This window comes from Neocloeon triangulifer, unplaced genomic scaffold (genome assembly GCF_031216515.1).
Source record: "Neocloeon triangulifer isolate White Clay Creek 2 clone unplaced genomic scaffold, ASM3121651v1 ptg000012l, whole genome shotgun sequence".
In the NCBI taxonomy this organism is placed as follows: Eukaryota; Metazoa; Arthropoda; class Insecta; order Ephemeroptera; family Baetidae; genus Neocloeon; species Neocloeon triangulifer.
This window is the reverse complement of record NW_026775554.1, coordinates 883,102-899,250: the sequence shown is the minus strand read 5'-3', so window position 1 is coordinate 899,250 and position 16,149 is coordinate 883,102. Positions and strand designations below refer to the sequence as shown.

The following is a 16,149-nucleotide window of genomic DNA, read 5'->3' as shown; positions in this document are numbered from 1 at the left end:
TCGAATTTTCAAAATCAGCTGGCCGAGGTAAACAAAAACAAGCGTGCCCCGCACACACCCCTTTGATTGTTCTTCTCGAAAATGGATTATAATTTTGCCAATATTCTCCGATACCTTGGTTAACCTATTATTTAACTAAAACAACGAGGTATGATTAAAATTTTCATATTGATTTATTGAAAAGCCTTTCAATTTTATTTCAGGCAGAAAGAATAATGTCGATAGCAGCAAAAGCAACCTTGGCCCTGTCCATCGCCATCAGTGGAGGAATTGTGTTTTACGTTCATTACAAACAGAACATGGACAGGGAACTGCTCCACGAAGGTGTTCTCAGGGACATCGAGCGACAGCAAAGGAGGAAGACGGAGAATTTGTACGTCCTTCAAAAACAAATAGACTTGACGAAAGAGTTGAGAAAGACGAGTGATTGAGATTTGAATTTATTTGTATTCTAGCCAAGGAAATAAACTTGAACTGATTTAAATTCTAAGTTTATTGATTGAATGAAAATCATTAGAAAATTATATAAGTGGTGAAATCGGGTGAAATATAAAATAATTTTGTGTCAACTTTATTTTTCTGGTTTGTGTTGGTGCGGCTTGAATTTGGATCTGATGCAAGTGTTGTTTCCTTCTCGGTTCCGCGCGAGTTCGATGGCCAAAAACTGTATCCGTGTTACGAGAATGCTGTTTTCCTCCGAGTAGTCGTCCGAACAGTCCAACCTCAGCAGAGTTCCGTAGCTGAAGTCCTCAAACCACTGGAATTTTGCACAGAAATTCCTCCAAATCTACAAGGAAAAAAACAAATTTTACGTTTATTTAAAAAATGAAAGAGCAACTCGTCCCACCTCCTTGGCATTATTATTTTTCAGCACGTCTTCAGTCAAGTGATTCACCTTCAGATCTGGAAATTCTTCGCGGAACATTTTGTAGATTTCATCGTCAAAAGGAGTTAGGCGCAGATGTTTTGTATCCACCGAGCAGAGCAGCTGAATAATTTTTAAAATTCAAAACTTATTCAAACATTTAAAGTCTAAAATTTATTCTTACGTTGAAGTAAACCTCGGCGTGTTCAAAGGCTTTGATCGCCCACATAGTTTCGATAGAGGGCTGAAATTTCATTCAATATGTTAGTGACAAATTTGAAATTAAAACTTCTCATTTTAATTTACGTCGTTGCCGAATTCATCTGCAGGTCGTGAAAGGAGTCCAGCGCCAGCCATTAGGCCTTCAGCCCCCTGTTGAAAGAAGATACATAATCGTAAGCATAAAAAAGTAAATTATGAAACAAAAATTCAAAATATTGAATCTTTGGAAATCTTGACAGGATCAAAACAACTCACCACTCCACCGCCGACGTTCATTTTGTCGTCGCGACTTCTACTTCTGTAATTTCACCCGACAAATTAGCGAATCAAATCCAAATTCTGAAAATGGCTTTGCCTTTCTCAAGCTCTATCGATTCTGAAAAGTCTGAAACGGTGGAAAAACAACCGGAAAATAAAGTAAATTCGCTCTCTACATGTGTCAGTTCTAGAAGGGGGCGTGGCTCACTAATCACGATCGCGCCTTTGATTGGTGCTGCCATCTGCATGGCGCAACCGGCCAACTTCAGAAACCACTGGAAAAACGCCTGCTGGTAGGATAAGTATGCAACCGGCACGACGTCAAAGCTTAGCAGGTTGCATATCGTCGACGCAAATCCTTCTCTAGAATTAAAGTATCTCGAAAGAAGGGTTTCTGCAGATTTGCACGATTCGTCCTGAAACACCTCAGGCGATTTTGAGCCTTCGCGTTCCATTTTTGAAGGCTAACTTTGAGCAGAAAACTCATTTTTTTAACCTTTCCGCTTTAATAACTTTATGCGCAATGAATTTAGAAGAAAATGGTATTTAATACAAAAAGTGTGCTGAATTAAATTTTCTACAAGTTTTCAGCAAAACAATTTTCTCTAGAAAATGTTTTCCACAAGAGCTAGAGCTAAAAACCCAATAAAAAAAAATGACAAAAAAATTTACCGTTCTTCAAACAATTTAAATTTTACCAAAAATTGTATAATTTAAGCAAACTTGGAAAGCGTTTGAAAGCTTATTATTAAATTTACTATTGATTGTTCGTTGCTCTCATGTTTGTAGAAGAAATAGAAAAATTACCACGAAAAAAAATATACATTTAATTTTTCTAAATGTATAAATAATTTGGGGTTCACAAGTTCTCGATTTGCATTTATTCTTTCACAGTTCTATGTAATTTTATATAAAGAAGAGTTTTTTTTTTAATTTTACGAAAAAAGATTTTTCACACAAAGGAAAATTTATAAGTCCTCGCACAGCGGGAAAACCCAGTTGACGTTGTTGCCCACGTTTTGAAATCGTGTATCAGCTGGATTGGCGGCGATGAATAAATTTACGAGGTAATTGTTAGGGTCCGTGGACAGGACACCACCCGAAGCCAAATTCCACTTGAAAGCCGAGACGTTGATCGACGAGTCGGAGCCGCACCACTTTGGCGCGTTCATGTTGGCCAAGCCACTCCCGGACGTCCACATCGGCATGTCTCCTTCATAAGAAATTGCAAATTTTCAGCAAATATATATATATGAAGGAAAATACTCACCAGTGAACATACTGTTGATACAATTAAACTCCTCGATTGTCTCGATTGAAACAAGGCGAAAACCAAATTCGCAACATGCGGTCGTTGCACTTGCAAATGAGCTCTTCCCAAATTTTCGTTGTTAAGAAAAAAAAACATTAAAAAATTCTCAATACCCAGCCACCAATTGAAATGTAATTTTTTCCACCGCACGCATTCCTGTGGTACGCAACCGCGGCCAACGCTTTATATATTATTATCAAAATAAGTTTCAATTAGCCAATGTGACGATTTCTCACGTATATTTTGTTCGTAAGCATTCCGTTTTGCCGGCTGCACATGATAAAAATGGCGATTTATATAAAAAGGAAGCGCGAGTGAAAATTTAAAAAAAAAAAAAAAATTGGAACACTCACGTCAATCACGCACGGGTGTCCTGACGGGCACTTTGCTTCCGTCGGTGGCAGCGGCACGTCCTCCTGCCCAGTCCCAAATTTCATTTTTAAATTTCAACATCGGACACACGAGAAGCAGTTAATTAATTTATTGCGATGTTATTTGGACAGACAAAGGAAAGAATAAAATTAAATCTCATTGTATGGAAAATATTTAAATCGATCAACCATAATAGTTTAGTGTATAAATTATGTACTTGTATTGCCATTTTTGTATCTTGTACACATTTTTATATTTAATAAATACTTGATTGATTGAAAATATTTAAATCAATTCAAGAATTATGCGTTTAATGACAAAAATTTTTATTTTTCGGAATAAAATTGATTCATCGAAACGAATTATTATTTTTTTAAATTAATTCGGCTGAAATGATTTGAAAATATTTTTGATTAGCATTTATCTTACAAAAATGCACACGAAGCGTAATTTTCAATGACCAAATAAAAAAAATACAGGACCACTGTAATTAAAAATTAACTTGACTTGAAATTGCAACGTACAGCTGACGTGTTGAATTCGACCGCTGCGATCACGTTCGCGACCAGATTGGGGGCCTTTTGCTGGCCGCACTGGTACACCAGGGCCGCCGTGTCGCACTCGTCCTTGCCCTCTATTAATTTATTCAAAAACTTTCTTTAAATTCGGTGAAGATTAAATTAACTCACTGATGTTGGCGCACTCGTCAACAGCGACCAGGTTTTCCTGCAGATTGGCATTATTTGTGGAGGTCATTTCGGCCATTTTTATGAATCCTTCCGTCACCAACTTTCCATTCACCATCTATAAAACAAAAATTTGCCCCAAACTTGTATACAATAATAGATCTTAAATAAAAATTTATTTTTACAAATCCTCCGTTTTTTCCAGCACAGTTGATGAAACACTTTAAAATCGGGATTTGCAAATGAAAATAATTGATAAAAATAAGAAAAATCTCACTACCTTGATTCGGGTATCGAGTTTGGTGTAGTTGAAAATTCCACCGATCTCAACTTTAAAGGAGAAAATTTTCAAAAATGGCATTTAATTAAAAACAATGTTATTTAAATATATTTATTTTCGTCTTCAAATATTCTCCGACGACGTTTTATTTTTTACATATTTTAATTTGTTACCCTCGGACACGTTGTAAACGGCGGCGCACTCATTCTTGATGGCGTTGCCCGAAGTTGTCGATTTTGAAGTGTCTCGAGCCTATTTATTCAAAAAGAAAATAAAGTCATATCAAAATAATATTCAAACAATGAAGAGATATGTACTTCGCAAATGTACTTGAACGAAGAGGAGCAGTCTTCGTCGAAAAGCTCCGCCTTGTCCTTGTCCACGTGGACGGTGGCGCAGTTTTTCGTCGCCCAGCGGTCGTCCGGCTTGTTTTGCGCCCAAACAGCTTTGTAAAGCAATTTATTGACCGAGCACCAGCCAAACGACCTTTCGCAACCCTCGTCCGAGGCCGACGTCCAGTGAGCACCGGCCGGGATCGATTTGTTTGCTGAATTTTTAATTTTATATTTGAGATGAATTAAATTTCAATTACAATTGATGGCCGCCTGCAGATTTGCGTACTCATAGTCGTTTTCGATGCTCAACAGCGTCATTCCCAGTTTGCAACACTCTTTGCTCGCCACCAACCACTGCGAGAAACACAAATTTATTCAAATTTGCTGTAATGGTTTCCTCATCGTTTAATTATGTAAAAATGGTTTAAATATATTTGCAGCAGAAATAGCACAAATCATTGATCTCTTGATCAATAAATTATTGAGAATCAAATTTAGAAGAAAAATTCCACGAATCTAATTGTATATTCATTTTCAATAATTGCCATTTTTTGATAAAACCTATCGAAAATCATGAAATTGAAGAATTTTTTTTTTAATTCCTTAGATTTTAATTCGAATAATTTAAATGAAAAAATATAGGCAGCGAGAATTGTATGAAATAATCATTCCTTACTGACTCGGCTGAAGTGCTGAACAAGTAGGTCCTCTCGTTGACGGTGAACCACAGGCCAAACGCCGCCGGGTCTAAAAATACAAAAGTAAAAAAAGGAATATAAAAATTTGGAAAAAAACGCACTTGTCAAATATTGAGATTTTTTATCTGCCAAGAGAGTAAATAGAGATGCCTGCAAAAATAACGGTGAGCAAAATTTTTTCCAATTTCAAATGAATTTTTTTTACGTCTTTCGAACAATCAAATACGGGACATGTTGGAGCAGAGCAAGGAGGCGCCGGCGTTGGTGCTCCCTGATTTTTTTCATTAAATTTTAAATTAATTTGGATTTAAATTTCACCTGGCACGCGAAAATGTAGGAATTGTTGCAATTTTCGTCGGTCAGTTGCATGGAAGTGCCGGTCTTGTTGACGTACAGGTGGACGCAGTCCTCGCTTTTGTTGACGTTGTCCGGCTGACCTGAGGCCCAAGAGGAATTCAGGGTGGACACGGGTTGCGGCAGGCAGAAGTGGAAAGTGTCGTTGGGCCACAGTCGCCGGCCGGACGTCCAGTAGTTGGCCGGGTATTCCCAACTCCCTGTACAAATATTAAATCACCTTTTTTTAGCTCCACTAAAAATGCGAAACCCGCACCGACTAGTTTATTCAGACACGCGAGTTTCTCATCCGTGTCGATCGCGATAGGAACCATTCCGAGGCTGCAACACCTTTGCCAATTCGTCTCCCAGTCGATCTAAAAAACAAAGCAAATTTTGCCCCAGTTAAGTCGAAATTGATGTACAACCCGCGGCGAATGAAACTAAATTTACGTTAAACCAATTCATGTTTTCATATTTTGGGAGTTAATTTTTTTGCCAAACTCGTAATTTTACTCTCTGAGACGTGAAGAAATATATAATTTTGCTTGTAAATAACAAAGATTCTATTTAATATACAAAATTGATAATTTTTTATTTGGCCAATTCTTTATTTTTACTGAACATTTGGTGAAAATGTCAAGCATTTTTTTTTTTAAGTGATCATATACTTCATTTAAAAAAAAAATATTTAAAATGATTTTTCTTTATTTAAGATGGAAAAAGTAGCAATTTTTTCCCCATCACGAATTAAACGTTTTCTCTCTTAAAAAAGTAAAAACAATTATTTTAAATTACTCTTTCTAAAAATAAATTTACGAACGGCAAAAATTGAAAACATATTATTATTGGTCTGGTAATATTGCAGAATTTCCAACCGAAACGCGAAAATTTTAACCTCGATTATGACAATATTTCATCCTGCAATAATAATACATAATTATGTATTGCGAATAATTCTATATTATTAAAATTAGATAATCTTATAATAATATGTCCTTTTTCTTTTACCACGCTCTTTCCAAATAAGTAAAGCACCCCGCACGCCTCTTTCCAGTAACCATATCTTTGAGCATCTTTAAATTATATTGTTGATTAAAAAAAATTCCATTTTAGGAGGTTTCGTTGTACCTGTGACGACGCCATTGTCACGTGAAAGCAACGAGATCTGTCATTAGGAAATGAGAGTTGAAAAAATGACACATAAATCAAAATCATTAAAAATTTGATTAAATCTTACATTTTTTTTGCAGAACATATTTTCACAGCTGTAAAGTGCCTAAAGATAAACGCACCATTAAAAAGAAAATATATCAGCATTATTTCTTTATAAATAAAAAATAAAAATTCCTGCCTAACTATCTGGTGCGTTATTTTTACATACGCCTGGTAGATTTGTTGTGGTTAAAGTAGTCGTGGGTGCTTCGGTGGTTGTTGAAGTTGAGGTTGTAGTTGAGGTTGAAGTAGTTTCACTTGCACTCGTCGGCGTAGAAGTTGTTGGGACAGTAGGGGGTGAAGATTCAACAAATGTTGATTCCTTCGTAGATTCACTCAAAAAAATTGTCGTTCCAACGCTACCCGCAGTGTCAGAATTTATTTCTTGAGATGTGGTCAAATCAGGTGATTCAGTTTCAGTAGTTTTGGTTTCTTCAGTAATCGCAGTGGTTAATTTTTCAGCTTTTTCGACTGAAGCAACACTCGGTGCCGTGGAAATTTTCCCCTTAAATAAATTGCAATAAATAGGAATTGTTTATTTAATTTATATTTAACCTTTGTAAATCGTCCAGTTTCTGCCGTGGCGCTTATTTTGGTCACGTTTTTATTCTTCTGAATGGGACTTGAGCAAGAGCTTCGTCCGCAGCATTTTATGATAAACGTTCGTCTGTCTGCATTTTATTATAAAAAGCAAAAATAATTAGATTTTTCCTTTACATCTTTTAATTCAATCATACTATTTTTTAATGCTTTAATAGGTCGTTGTATTTTTCTCAGGTTCCTTCCGCTGCAATCACAGCCAAGCTAAATAGTTTGATTAGAGATGCAAAAATTAAAATAATATCTTAAACAAATTTTCTTCATATTCAAATACACATTTTCGCTATAACTGCTCCATTTTTTTTTTTTTTTTTTTTTTTTTTTTTTTTTAAATTTTCATAATGAAAATTGATCCTGGGTACTTTCATGTTGTGCTAAATAAAAGTCACTTTTATCAACAAAAATTTTCAATAATCTGCAATTGGAAATAAATGAAGCTCAAAAGGGCAAAAAAGTTTGTTAAAAATTAAAAAGATTTCGATATTTAAAACACATCTTTGTTGCGCCTGAAGACAATAACAGACACAAACGAAGAGCGTATTTAAATAAGGTTAAAAGGAGAGTGAAAAACAAGAGTTTCCCAGACAAAGAAGCGCCGACCTTTCATCCAGTTTGTTAAGGTTTTCTAAAACATGTTCTCCCTGAAGCGCCTCAGAGGTGAAATGAAAATATGTAATCAGCGCTCGTGAAGTGCACCTTACGCTGCAACCATGGAGGAATTTGGGCAAAATTACCATCAATATCAAAGCCACGGCCAACAGAAAATACAAGCTCCAGCCACTCTGCATCTTATTCCTGCAGCCGCACTTGTTGAGAATCACGACTATGCCAGAATTTGAACTAAACCACGAGCAATTTTGCCTTCGTGCCGTAATTATGAAGTTTTCAAACGTGTATTATAAAATTCAGGATGCGCGCATATTGAAACACAGGTTTGCAACATCCGCTTAACTCATGCACGGCGTATTCGTGTTTTTTTGGGCACAATGCTCTGAAAACGAAGCGAACTAATCTATTATATTTCAGCACTGGTTTTTCTCGTCCGCGTCAATTGATGATGGCCACGTATTCCATTCCAAAACCTCTTCCAATTTGTCTTCCTGTCAATATTTTGATAAAAGCTTAAGTAGATTTTGTAATTCATATTATGAATAAGGGATAGATTAGAGCCACTTGTTTTTTGAATAAAAACAATTTTTGCAATTAACGAGGAAAAGCGGCCGACATCTTCATTTCCATGATCATCTCCTCGAGTGTCAACTTCTTCAAAAACAAATCAGTGATAAGTCGAAATACGCAATAACGTACGATGATAGTGTTACCAACGAAAAGCACATTTTTAAACATAATAAAAAGCAGAACATGAAAACTGCATTTATGCAGCCATTTTTCCAATGAACTCCTTTTTTCTTGACAAAAAAAAAAAAAAATTGGGAGCTCTGCTTCAATTGCAAAAAAAATATATAGATATTTAATTTGCCATAAAAATCATTCTCATTTTTTCCACAATGCAAATCAAAATAGATGCAATGCGCAGTGCTGTCGAAAGAATCGTCTCCTTTTTCTGAATTGCAAGGAAGTATAAAAGTTGGAAGGAATAATTATATCAAAAAGTTATCTTATATCTCGGCCAATCGGTGACACGTTGAGCGATTCGCTACCACTATACAGGGCTATTTGCTTCATTTTATATTCAATTGACACTGGAGTAAATGCCTCTAATTGTAAAAGGTGCTTTTTATTTATTTATTTTATTTTTTAATTATAACAATTGATTTACCCAAATTTTAAATCGGAAGTGCATTATTTGAAAACCGCGGAAATGTTGAAAATAAGCTTACCAAAATGACGCACTTTTACTAACTTATTGCAAAAGATATACTTTTATTCATAGCTTTTATCACTCTCAATTGAAAAATTATTCAAGAATGTAAATTTATACAGTGTATGTAAAGATTCATATTTTTACTTATTTATTGATTTTATACGGGCTGTGGTTCATCGTCAACGACAGAAGCAACTTTTGTTCAGCCCCGAGTGCGTAAAGAATTATATTTTTTCGCTGCCTATTTCATTACCTGGAAATGATAAGCCCATTAAAAAAAAATGAATTTTACATAATATGTCTCTATTATGTGATTCTAGTAGAATTACACGATAGGTTTTATTTAAAGATCCTCTCCGGTACCTATAGTGATTATTATACATCATATAATTTTGCTCGTTTAAATTTTGACGTTTCACAAGTTCTCGGCGCGTTTATTATTTCAGTCAAATTATAGAATTTTGCAAAAAAAATTGTTTTTCACAAAGGAAAATTTAGTCCTCGCAGAGCGGGAAAACATTATCGACTCCGATGCCCACATTAAGAAATCGAGAATCAGCCGAATTGGCGGCGACGAATAAATTGACGAGGTATTTGCTAGGGTCCGTGGAAAGCGCACCACCCGAAGCCAAATTCCACTTGAAAGCCGACACGTTGATCGACGATGAGTCGGACGAGCCGCACCACTTTGGCGCGTTCATGCTGCCCAAACCACTACCGGACGTCCACATCGGTAGGTCTTGTCCTTCAGTGGAAAATGCCAAATTTTCAGGAAATATATCAAGGAAGGCAAATACTTACCAGGGAACCAACCTTTGATGCAATTAAACTCCTCAATTGTTTCGATTGAAACGAGGCGAAGACCAAATTCGCAACATGCGCTCATTGCATTCGCAAACGTTTTCTGCCCAAAAAGGTTATTTATAATTTACATAAACAAAAAATTCTCAATACCCAGCCGCCAATTAGATTGTAATTTTTTCCACCGCACGCATTCCTGTGGTACGTATTCGCGGGTAACGCTTTATTTTATTATAAAAATAAAATCAATCAAAATCTGTCAATTTTAATTTTAAAATTTCTCGCGTATGTTTTGATCGAAAGCATTCTTTTTTTCCGGCTGTATTGGCGATCAATATATGAAAGAAAAGGAAGCACACGAGTGATAATTTTAATTTTAAAAAATTGCAAAACTCACGTCAATCACGCACGGGTACCCTGACGTGCACTTGGCTTCCGTCGGTTTCAGCGGCACGTCCTCCTGCCCAATACCAAAATTTCATTTTAAATTTTAATTCATTAATCATTTTACTGCGTTGAGATTATGACAGTAAATAAAGGAAAGAATCATTTTATTCATTTTAAATTATTTAAATCATTTCAAAGTTGTCATCGATATATATATGGAAACTCATGCATTTTCGGAATAAAAGTTATTCACAAAAACTCGAATATTCGAATGATTTGGCTGAGAAAGGAGCTTAGAAATTTCTTATCATTTTTTGACAAATAAAATGGCGTTTTGAATAATTATACCCGATTAAAAATCAGATTAAAATTTTCCGAACTCGCTTAAATAAATATTAAATTTACTACAAATTGCAACGTACAGCTGACGTGTTGAATTCGACCGCTGCGATCACGTTCGCGACCAGATTGGGGGCCTTTTGCTGGCCGCACTGGTACACCCGGGCCGCCGTGTCGCACTCGTCCTTGCCCTCTATTAATTTATTCAAAATCTTTCTTTAAATTCGGTGAAGATTAAATTAACTCACTGATGTTGGCGCACTCGTCAACAGCGACCAGGTTTTCCTGCAGATTGGCATTATTTGTGGAGGTCATTTCGGCCATTTTTATAAGTCCTTCCGTCACCAACTTTCCATTCACCATCTATTATAGCCCCATTTGCATATTAATTTTAACTCCTAAATATTAGTTTTCTTTTTACAAATCCGCCGTTTTGTCCAGCACACTTAATAAAACACTTTAGAATTTTCAAATTAAAATTGATACAAATATAAATAATTTAACAAAACATTTTTGTACCTTGATTCGAGTATCGAATTTGGTGTAGTTGAAAATTCCACCCATCTCAACTTCAAAAAGCAGAATTTAGAAAATTACTTTTAAATGAAAATAGCAATTATGATTTTAAAAAATTTTTCTTTGAATCTTTACTGGATTTTTACTCCTCATCGACGTTTCATTTATTATATTTTAATACTTTTTTTATTACCTTCGGACACGTTGTAAACGGCGGCGCACTCATTCTTGATGGCGTTGCCCGAAGTTGTCGATTTTGAAGTGTCTCGAGCCTTTAATAATAACAAAAATAAATTCATCAAAATAAAATTTAAACAATGAAGAGATACTTCGCAAATGTACTTGAACGAAGAGGAGCAGTCTTCGTCGAAAAGCTCCGCCTTGTCCTTGTCCACGTGGACGGTGGCGCAGTTTTTCGTCGCCCAGCGGTCGTCCGGCTTGTTTTGCGCCCAAACAGCTTTGTAAAGCAATTTATTGACCGAGCACCAGCCAAACGACCTTTCGCAACCCTCGTCCGAGGCCGACGTCCAGTGAGCACCGGCCGGGATCGATTTGTTTGCTGAATTTTTAATTTTATATTTGAGATGAATTAAATTTCAATTACAATTGATGGCCGCCTGCAGATTTGCGTACTCGTAGTCGTTTTCGATGCTCAACAGCGTCATTCCCAGTTTGCAACACTCTTTGCTCGCCACCAACCACTGCGAGAAACACATCAATTCGAAATTCGTATTCATTTTGCTCAGCTTTTAATGAAAAATTTCAAAAATTAAATTATAATGAATTTGAATGAATCTATTATTCCATCGTAAATTGCACTAGGATTGTATTAATTTAAATATCTTGATAATTTTAGAAATTAATTTGTATTTGTACAAAAGTCAGCAAAAAATTGTATTAAAAAATTCCTTACCGACTCTGCTGAACTGCTGAACAAATAAGTCCTCTTGTTGACGGTGAACCACAGGCCAAACGCCGCCGGGTCTGAAACCGCAAATGTAAAGATAACAAATGAATATTAATTTAAATCTTAATTAAAAAAAACGCACTTGTCAAATATTGAGATTTTTTATCTGCCAAGAGAGTAAATAGAGATGCCTGCAAAAATAACGGTGAGCAAAATTTTTTCCAATTTCAAATGAATTTTTTTTACGTCTTTCGAACAATCAAATACGGGACATGTTGGAGCAGAGCAAGGAGGCGCCGGCGTTGGTGCTCCCTGATTTTTTTCATTAAATTTTAAATTAATTTGGATTTAAATTTCACCTGGCACGCGAAAATGTAGGAATTGTTGCAATTTTCGTCGGTCAGTTGCATGGAAGTGCCGGTCTTGTTGACGTACAGGTGGACGCAGTCCTCGCTTTTGTTGACGTTGTCCGGCTGACCTGAGGCCCAAGAGGAATTCAGGGTGGACACGGGTTGCGGCAGGCAGAAGTGGAAAGTGTCGTTGGGCCACAGTCGCCGGCCGGACGTCCAGTAGTTGGCCGGGTATTCCCAACTCCCTGTACAAATATTAAATCACCTTTTTTTAGCTCCACTAAAAATGCGAAACCCGCACCGACTAGTTTATTCAGACACGCGAGTTTCTCATCCGTGTCGATCGCGATAGGAACCATTCCGAGGCTGCAACACCTTTGCCAATTCGTCTGCCAGTCGATCTACAAAAAAGCAAATTGATGTACAACTTGCGGCGATATTTCACGAATTAAAACTAAATTTATCCGTTTAAATAAATGCAAGGTGCAAATTTTATGAACTTATTATTTTCTAAAATTACTCCAGTAAAAAATCATAAATCATTTTTCTACTGTTATTAGCAACACTCAATCAACTGTACTAATTGGTAAATTATAAAAAAAATGAGAGAATTGAATACTTTTGAAATTACTTTCTCTAAAATTAATATATATTACTTGTTAAAATAAGAAAAAAATTTCGATTGATCTAATAATGAGAGGAGAATGCATGACTGAAATTTTAGCCTACATTTATGATTATATTTCTACCTGCAATATTTAATAGCGAATATATTTGATTATTTCTTGTCTTTTTCTTACCGCGCTCTTTCCAAATAAGTAAAGCATCCCGCATGTCTCTTTCCAATAACCGTATCTTTGAGCGTCTTTAAATAGAAAAAGGTTGATTGTATGAAATGAAAATCCATTTTTATGAGTTTTTTTACCCATGACGACGACGACATTATCTCGTGAAAGTAATGTGATCTGCAATTTAGAATTCAGGGTTAAGAAAAAACGAATCTCTTAATTGTGAGCAAGATACTTAAATCAAATTGAGATTTGATAAGCAAATCTTACATTTTTTTCGCAGAACAAATTCTCACAGCTAAAAAGGGCCTAAAGAAAAACTCGCCATTACATGATTTCTTTAAATAAAATATAATAATTCCTGCAGGAATGTTATGTGTTATTTTTACATACGCCTGGTGGAATTGATGTGGTTCGAGTAGTCGTGGGGACTTTGGTAGTTGTTGAAGTTGAGGTTGAGGCCGTTGAGGTTGAAGTTGAGGATGAAATAGAAGTTGAAATGGAGGTTGAAGTTGGGGTTGAGGTAGAATTTGAAGATGAGGCTGAATTTGAAACCGAGGTTGAAGTTGCGGTTGAAGTTGAAGTAGTTTTGACAGCCGTCGTTGCACTCGTCGTCGTGGAAGTTGGTGGGACAGCAGGGGGTGAAGATTCAACAAATGTTGATTCGATCGTAGATTCACTGAGAAAAATTTTCATTCCAATGCTACTCGCACTTTCAGAATTTCCATCTTGAGTTGTAGTCAAATCAGATGATTCCATTTCAATAATTTTAGTTTCTTCGGTTATTGCAGGAGTTAATTTTTTTTCAGCTTCTTCAACTGAAGCAACACTCGGTGACGTGGAAATCTGTCCATAATTAATTTTGATTAAATTAGAATTTTATATTAAATTGATAACATATTATTAAACCTTTGAAAATCGATCAGTTTCTGCCGTGGCGCTTATTTTGGTCACGTTTTTATTCTTGTGAATGGGATTTGAGCAAGAGCTTCGCCCACAGCATTTTATAATATGCGTTCGTTTGCCTGTATTTTATTATAAGACAATTAATTTTTTTAATTTTTTTTTTATCTTTTAATTGCGCAATCATACTATTTTTTTGTTGCTCCAGTAGAGGTCGAGATACGACGTTTCGCCTGTTTTCTTCCAAGGCTCCTTTTGCAATCACAGCGAAGCTAAAAGTTGATCAGGAGGCAAATATAATATTTAAGCAAATTTGTTTCTGATTCAAATAAATTCATTTTCACTAACGACTATATGAAATTTTTCAATCAAAGATCAGGTTTTTTTTAATGATATTCAAACTACGAGGTCATTAAACCATAAAAGTTTTTCAATTACAATGAACGCATTATGTCATTCCACATGACTCATGACGTTAAAAAAATAATTAATCTGTAAGATTTTGTGCATGAGTCGTTGACAAGAGGTCAAATATGCGCGGTCAAGATGCATCCTGTCCCAAGCAGAAAAGTCAAAGAATGCATTTTGATAAATTATGGCCTTTATTTTTATTTTGAACACAAATATAAACATTAAATATGGACGCTCTAAATGTTTTGAAAATTGTTGTTTTCTTTCATTTGGAGCTAAAAAAAATCACTTTTATTAACATTTGTTTTTCAATATATGGCCATATAAAAATTAAATAACATTGTTTCGTTGCTCCTGAAGACAACAGTGAAAAAAGAAATGTTAAAAACAGGTTAAAAATAAATTTAAAAAAAAAAAACAAAAGTTGTCAGTTTTTGCTTCAAAGGGCGCTTCCGGGGAAAATTGAAAATGTAATCACCGTTTCAAGTGGGTGAATTTGGGGGAAAAGTATGTTTTATTACCGTGGATATCAGTATCAAAGCCAATAGAAAAGACAAGCTCCAGCCCGTCTGCATCTTCCTGCAGCGCCAAACTTTACATTAAACCAGAGTTGGCCACCATGCCTTAATTATGAAGTTTTCAGATCTAAATAATGACAAAATACTACCGTGACGCACACAGGTTCGCAACATCCGCTCAACTCAGGACGCACAAAACGACTGTTTTGTATGAATTTTTGTTTTTCTCGACGTAGCAAAAATCGAACAACTTTTAATTACGTGTTAAAATTTTCCAAGCGGCAGCCTCTTCTTTTTTTTAAATAATTAATTGAAAAGATCAATACAATCTTTTAGCATCAACGCAACATTAAAGAGACTATGTTTTATTATGCTGAGATTAAAAAAATAAATTTGGTTCAAAACTGTATTGATCGGTGCAGATTTATGAATGAATTGCACGTCGCTTATTGATAACAGATTTATTTTTATTTGTTGATCTCGCGCAAGTTATTTTTCGTGACCCTTCAACAAAATCTGCCACTTTTCGCGCTGTACGTGACCTCCTGCGAGCTCCTGTGTACTCTCGTATACAATTATAGTCATTTTTGATGCTCAACAATGTCTTTCCGAGTTGGCAACACTCTTTACTCGCCATTGGCCATTATTGCGAGCAAAGGCCACGCATCAGCTCTATTATGTTGGCCAAAAAAAAAAAGATGTCTTCCGCCCGAGCCATAAGGCCCCATGGCTCTGACGGCAGCCGTGTACCAACATAATTTTGGGATGCGCAGCCTTTGATTGCGAGAAACATGCAAATTCAAAATCCCTATTGGTTTCATTATCGTTTATATTTTATCAAAAATGATGCAAAAACCTTATGAATAATTTTTTCCAACAATCTCCAGATTATTAAATTATTAATTGACAATCAATTTAAGAAGAAAAATTTCAAGAATTAAATTTTATTATCAATTTTAATGTTTATTTATTTTTTTTAAATATAAAACCTATCGTGAATTCCTCTAGGATCATATTATAAAAACGTTGTGTAAAATTGGTCTAATTTTCAAAAAATTGAAAAAATGATATAGGCAGTGAAAATTGTACATAATTATAAAAATATATTTTTTTACAGACTCAGCTGAACAAGTTGGTTCTCTTTCTCTCGTTGACGGTGAACTAAAACAAATAAATAAAAATATCTAAGATTTTTGTGGGAAAATTGAGGATGATTTATAGCAAATGA

The 16,149-nt window shown here is 35.4% G+C and overlaps 3 protein-coding genes across 3 annotated transcripts; 1 reads left to right on the top strand and 2 right to left on the bottom strand.

Annotated features, from left to right (window-relative positions):
- The first annotated feature begins 13 nt into the window (after positions 1–13).
- LOC132198481 (protein PET117 homolog, mitochondrial) lies at positions 14–484 on the top strand. The gene is made up of 2 exons (XM_059622565.1): positions 14–148; positions 204–484. Exon 2 carries the CDS (start codon positions 216–218, stop codon positions 429–431), a length of 216 nt encoding a protein of 71 aa, XP_059478548.1. The 5' UTR covers positions 14–148; positions 204–215; the 3' UTR covers positions 432–484.
- Positions 456–1,550, bottom strand: LOC132198478 (protein PBDC1). Its single transcript, XM_059622563.1, has 6 exons — positions 1,443–1,550; positions 1,343–1,385; positions 1,172–1,237; positions 1,050–1,109; positions 848–988; positions 456–787 (listed from the first exon to the last, which is right to left on the bottom strand). The coding sequence occupies exons 2-6, from the start codon at positions 1,361–1,363 to the stop codon at positions 572–574; spliced, it is 504 nt and encodes a 167-aa protein (XP_059478546.1). The 5' UTR covers positions 1,364–1,385; positions 1,443–1,550; the 3' UTR covers positions 456–571.
- Positions 1,551–2,226: 676 nt separating this feature from the next.
- LOC132198002 (uncharacterized) lies at positions 2,227–16,071 on the bottom strand. The gene is made up of 43 exons (XM_059621662.1): positions 16,037–16,071; positions 14,182–14,264; positions 13,999–14,114; positions 13,483–13,935; positions 13,360–13,398; positions 13,227–13,266; positions 13,102–13,166; positions 12,603–12,702; positions 12,311–12,546; positions 12,198–12,263; positions 12,094–12,142; positions 11,958–12,028; positions 11,649–11,745; positions 11,374–11,603; positions 11,238–11,316; positions 11,048–11,097; positions 10,950–10,985; positions 10,777–10,891; positions 10,612–10,721; positions 10,200–10,262; positions 7,314–7,380; positions 7,132–7,247; positions 6,746–7,081; positions 6,602–6,640; positions 6,493–6,529; positions 6,373–6,437; positions 5,639–5,738; positions 5,347–5,582; positions 5,234–5,299; positions 5,130–5,178; positions 5,007–5,077; positions 4,588–4,684; positions 4,313–4,542; positions 4,169–4,247; positions 3,996–4,045; positions 3,901–3,936; positions 3,719–3,833; positions 3,554–3,663; positions 3,011–3,073; positions 2,894–2,927; positions 2,771–2,838; positions 2,616–2,718; positions 2,227–2,558 (listed from the first exon to the last, which is right to left on the bottom strand). Exons 4-43 carry the CDS (start codon positions 13,846–13,848, stop codon positions 2,314–2,316), a joined length of 4,224 nt encoding a protein of 1,407 aa, XP_059477645.1. The 5' UTR covers positions 13,849–13,935; positions 13,999–14,114; positions 14,182–14,264; positions 16,037–16,071; the 3' UTR covers positions 2,227–2,313.
- Positions 16,072–16,149: the final 78 nt, after the last annotated feature.